The 6000-nt window shown below is 42.0% G+C and overlaps 1 protein-coding gene across 1 annotated transcript in view; it reads right to left on the reverse strand.

Annotated features, from left to right (window-relative positions):
• The window catches only part of LOC146629659 (voltage-dependent calcium channel subunit alpha-2/delta-4-like), an 87125-nt gene extending 84579 nt beyond the window's left edge, over positions 1 to 2546 (reverse strand). The window contains exon 1 of the mRNA XM_085360168.1: positions 2419 to 2546. Within this exon, the coding sequence (XP_085216294.1) occupies positions 2419 to 2546 (128 nt within the window). The remainder of the gene's footprint in view (positions 1 to 2418) is intronic.
• Between the last annotated feature and the right edge of the window lie 3454 nt (positions 2547 to 6000).

Raw genomic sequence — 6000 nt, forward strand, 5'->3', positions numbered from 1 at the left:
TTATAGAATCACAGTTAGCAATACTAGCTCATATCAGCCAACAGACACCATTAATCACCAACATCAACAAACGAGCCGCTCCCACATATGAAACACAAACTTTACAAAAGGGGCAAAAAAACAATCAGTTTAATCTAGTGAAGCACTTTTGGTCAAGTGGTAATGTGACCAGTAATGAGGCAGAACTGGTCACTACATCAGCACAGCATCTTCCTACTTTGATCCATGCATGGGTGTATGAGCAAGCAACCAAGCAGCAGCAGGCTGGTAAAAGGTGACAACTACAACTATCTGGATGAAAAACAAAACATTCAATAGATCGATACTTTACATGCAAAATAAAATAAAATATTATTATTGTGTGTGAAATACATGCCTGATCTTCTACATCAGAACTGCCAGTGAAAGTGAACTCTGCAGCTTCTTATTTCATTTTGTTGATGCTGCCATCTGTGACGGCCTGCTTGAAAGTCTGACAGTATCGCGTTACCTCAGTTACTGCTCACTGAGTGTCACTGGTACAAAGTCCTGCCTCTTTAGCTCTGCATGTCACAGCGGCTGAGGTGGATTTGCATGGGTTTAGGTGCATTTGTAGCCAGGTGACGTGGCCCTGTTTGTCCAGGCCTATGGCGGTTTGGTGGAGAATGTGGGTCAGGCTTGGAAAGGTGACCGTGGCCAGCGAGCCATGCTGGCCCACAGATGGTGATGCAGAGGGAGCGTGTGAGGAAGCTGTAGCTGTGCAGGACTGCAGCTGCAGGGAGCTGCTGCTCTCTAACTGCCTCACAGATTCATGATAATGAGCTTCAACGGCAGCAAAACAGACAACACAAAACCACAAACATGTTGGGTAGATAAACACACTGCAAGAGCTTTGCATGTCACAAACAGTACATAAGAGACAAGCAAAGTTGCTACAATTTTAATGAGCTTGAAAATCAATATTTGGTACGACCAGCTTTATTCTTCAACAGCCTGAACTCTCTTAGGCAGCTTTCTTATATATTTCCTTAAGTAGTCTTCAGGAATTGTTCTCTGAAGGGTGTTCAAAGCTCTTTGGATGTTGGCTGCCTATTTTCAGGCTCTCTTGAGGTCCAGACCCTGCGGAGGCCAATCCATGGCTTAAAGTGTGTTTTTCTATCCAGGTGTTTTTATTGCGCTGGCAGTGTTTGGAATAATTGTCATAATAAAAAAATGAAGCCACTGTCAATCAGACACTTTCCAGATTGTGTTGGTCGATCAAAATCTGTGTTCTCCATAAATTCTGGAAAGATCTCAGACACCACTGACTGAAACGCGGCCCCAAACCAAACAAAGCCTCCAGCATGTTTTACAGATGTAGACAATCAGTCTTGCAGTTCTCTCCTGACCTCCTCTGCACATATTAACAATAATTTAAACCAGAAAGTCAAAATCAGAAAAAAAAATCAGGGGATAGAAGTCTACCATAGTGGAGATTATTCGTATGATGAAAAATGTACTGGAAACCCTCGATTCATCCATATTGTCCTGCTCACCTGGGTTGCAGGATCAACAATCAATGCAGAAATTCCCAAACCTTTTCAAGCTGCTGAAAAGTCAGTTGAAAGGCAGAGTCCTGGTTCTGCCCTGGATATGTCTGAAACTTCTCACCTAGGACCCACCCAATTAGCATCCTAGTCAGATGTCTGAACCTTCTCCAATCACTTCTTCCAAAGTAGTTCTATTATGAGCTCCTCAACCTCTCTCCAAGAGTGAGACCAGGCATTTTCCAAAGAAGGTTATTTCCGCTCCTTGCTCATTTTTCCAGTTGCCTCCCACAGGTCCCACACACAGAGGAGAGCAGGGACATGTAGTCAAAAATGTGCAATGCAATGTATTTCTTATTTTAACAAAAGAAAAACTTTATAAACCACACAAAAAACCTAAACAGCTTAGAACCTAATAGCAAAGTAACTGTTTTTTTGGCCAAACTGGATGCTGTACTCCAGTTCGTGTGACCCATGTTGAACAGCTGAGTTAAAATAAGCTTTTGGGTTTCCTAAATCTGAGTTTTTAGAAGTGTTACATCACTTTTAACTGTCACACCTGCAAAAATCAAAGACAGTGGAGAGCAAATTTCAGGGAGTCCTGAGGGAAAACAGCCTGCTGAAACACAGTTATTCTCTCGGGACCTCCATAAAAGCGCAGTGCACTCTGGGAGTTGACTATCAGAAGCTGGAATAAGCCCATTCAGGACTATTTTCTACAAGCTACACGCTTACTATATTCTATATGCGTTCATATTAACATGTCAGTCATGTTACCATAACTGCGAATGACATTCAACTTTCCCATCCATAGGTTTCTAACGATATCTACAGTCTTACAATAATGCAGGCCTTTAAAAAAACATTTTTAACCCTCTGCAGAGGTTATGAGACGTAAACATTGTGCACTTACGTCTCAGGTGGGATCTTCATCTGAGCCTCAGCTGTGATCAAAAGGCAAAAAATTCCCATTAGCCTCAAGAGGGTCCTCATTCCCAAAACATTAATGCTGTCCATCCTGTATCCCTGAAGTCCGGACATGGAGCTCCTTTAAAGAGACTTTAAAGGAAGATTCTCAAACTGGGAGAAGCTCTGAATGTTCAAGAAGATGATAAAGAGTTTGTAGGAAACGGTTTCCTCATGTTGGCTAAAAACAGGAAACGGTGACATTTATAGTTACAGACTTTTGACCCTGAACTCTTTCCATCATGTCTGAATAAACTGGTCCTGCTGCCAGCATCTTCTCTGTTTGCTTCAGCCTCTCATCTTCATCAGAGCAACTTCTAAAAGATCCAGAGAAACTCAAAGTCATTGCACACCCAGACAAAGAGTTAAAAATCCATCCTACTGTCCACAGGAAAGACTACTGTAGCAAGTTCCTCCAGGTTACTCCTTATGGAACCAGGAACAGTGAGTGGGTTCATTTCACCACCTTGCAGATATTAAAGAAAACATAAAGCTGGTTGTCTGCAGTAGACACTGCAGCCACTTGCCTTCCCTGTCGCCCAATTTGTGGTGTAATCCACTTGGATTAAAAACTCCTCTTCCTCGTGGAAGAGAGAGAGAGAGAGAGAGAGAGAGAGAGAGAGAGAGAGAGAGAGAGAGAGAGAGAGAGAGAGAGAGAGAGAGAGAGAGAGAGAGAGAGAGAGAGAGAGAGATGAGTGGGGAGGGATTGGAGCAGGGGATTGGATGCAGGCTCTGTTTTATCAGAGAGGATTAGAGCAATTTCTGGAGACAGACTCCCCAGCAACCAATCGCAGCTGCTGTAGAGAGAGAAAAAGAAGAAAAAAAAAGCACAGGCTCAGTTTGGCTGCTCAAAGAGAGAAAGGGAGAGAGAGAGCAGCTAACAAGACATAATGCCCCAACACACACACACTCAGATAATCAGCTGACTGACAAAACCCCCCACACTCAAGCATTCACATAAATTACATTTTATTGACACTCTTTAAAGTCATGAAGCTAAACCAGACACACACAAAGAGACACACAGTCCAAGGTTTCACTCTACTATCTGATCCAGATCCACCAAGACTTTAAACCTTCAGTAAGCTGATAAAAACCCACTTAGAGGTAAAGCTGCTGACCAATTACGGCTCACCATTATCTCACCATCGTCATCCCAACCCATCAACAACATTATCTCCACAACTGGAAAAGACAAAAAGAGGTGCAAATGTTACACTGAAAACAGGGGGGAAAGAATCACGAGAGTGATTATGACTTGCGTCTCTCATGCAGTCGTTTATTGCAGTGAGGAGAACTCGCAAAAGCTCCCTAGTAGGGATGGGTATCGAAAACCGGTTCTTGTTGAGAACCGGTTCCCACTGTTTCTGTTCCTTGGAATTGTTTGCCATTTTTGCAAACGATTCCCTTATCGATTCCAGTCGCCCCGAATGACGTCACCACGTTGCGGAGCGTCATTTACCTGGCAGGAAACACGGCGCCTAAGCGGCTCAAACGCTCAAAAGTTTGATTATACTTTATGAGAACGGATGACAACAGGGCAACTTGCAAAGTAGATATTTCATTTAAGGGAGGAAACACTACGAATATGCAAAAGCATTTGCTCACAAAACACACGATGACCGTAAATGAATGTCGTGTTTTTAATTCGCTCCTGACTCGTGAATCTCAGCCCAGCAGCAGCGGTAACGTTTGCACGTCCTCTCCCGTTAATGCGGCAGATAAATAATCAACTACCAGTGCATATTATGTTAGCGCGATCTGCCTTATTGCAAAACCTGCCATTACTGTGCATTTAGTGACCATGATGAGAGAGACAGAGTCTGGCTCAGATGCTGGCAGTTCTCACTGCAGTCTACCGGTAGCGTCTCCTTTCAGGCCAGGATAGACGAATGTCACCGAGCAGTGACTGAGTTTGTGGTCAAAGGCTTGCACCCATTTGCCACAGCAGATGCCCCCGATTTTCGCTAAGTGAATGTGTTTAATTGTAGGCAGGGACATTACTGGATATTCTTGTGTAATTGCCACAGAACAATTTATGTTATACTTTGTTATTGCTACAAAAGAATATTTATTTTATTATTTTACATTTACAATTTTTTTTCCTGGGGACCCTGTGACACCCCATTGAAGAGCCATAGGCTGGATCTCTTAAGATCTCACTGTTGGGTTTGTAAGGCCATGTTACTCCTAAATTTCTATCTTGTTCAAAGAGAAGATATAAAACAAAGTTCTAAGCTAATCGACCTTAGTGTTCTCCTTCTTAAAAAAAAAAAAGAATCGATAAAGAATCAAATCATTAAAAAGAATCGAAAATGGAATCGTGAAAATCTTATCAATACCCATCCCTACTCCCTAGTGGAGAATAGAGACGCTACTAATCGATCCCAGAAAAGGCTTACTAGCCGATCAGTGATGTATAGAGTACAGTTCTCTTAAATAACATGAAAGCAATTAATATAACGTGAAAAATAATAACCTCTTAACCATTTTCTTACCATATTTACATTATTTTTGTCCTTATATCAACTGATATGAATTAGTATTAACTGAACCCTTTTATATTCAGTAATCCTTCAACCTATCACACAAAATTCTTAGAAAGCTGATCTGTTGTACACATTGTGTTCTCTCCTTCCTCCCACAGTCCAAAGACTCTTTGTGTTAACCCTGCGATAGACTGGTGACCTGTCCAGAATGTGCCCTGCCGCTCACACTATGACAGCTGGGGTAGGCTGAATTCGACAAGCGGAAGAAATTGAATGGACGGAGGGATGGATATGTGCAATGCTATGCTATGTGTAAGCTCCACCACCCTGAACAATGTAAATGAATAAAGAGCGCTAAAGACCTGATGAAAAACATGTTAGTTTGATTTTAGGGCAACAGTCAGACACCAGCTCCAGACGGTTTCCATGTAAGATTTGTTATTTTCAAGTGAAGCTCATTTAGTTAGGCTTTCTCAAGAAACTCTTCAGCCTGAACCTCATTTTTTTAAAACACAGACTACATCAAAGACCCTTAATGCTTAAGGATATTTAAACTAAAATATTAACTATGTTACACACACACTGTTAAACACTGCTAAACAATTTTAAGAATAAAACTCCTGACTCATTTTGTGCCCCTGCCTATGAAAGGTGACATGAAGTAAAAATAACTTTTGGGGGAGGCAAAAAATATCACATCATGTTGGCTCTCTAAATAGCTTGTCTGCCTCGTATCAATCTGAAATTTGAGTCAGTCTGAAGTCGCAGTTCATCCTGCAGCACACTTCTGTCCCCTCCTGACTTTCACATTAAGAGTCCTGCAACTTGTTTTTACTTCCATTCTGGGCGAGTGTCTCCACTTCAAAAGTTTTATACTCCTGACAACATTGAGACGTCATCTCGGTTCATCTAAAAACCCCTCAGGAGCAAAATTGTCAGGTGCTCAGGTGGAGAAATCAAAGTGAACTGTAAGTGCAGGTCTGTTGGCAGCAGTTTGGTGGTTTCACAGTTTCCAGACGCCCATTAATTATTGATCAGAG

The sequence above is a fragment of the Diplotaxodon limnothrissa genome, linkage group LG7 (assembly GCF_057381915.1).
Source record: "Diplotaxodon limnothrissa isolate DT_005_m linkage group LG7, D_limnothrissa_male_GT1.1, whole genome shotgun sequence".
Classification (NCBI taxonomy): domain Eukaryota; kingdom Metazoa; phylum Chordata; class Actinopteri; order Cichliformes; family Cichlidae; genus Diplotaxodon; species Diplotaxodon limnothrissa.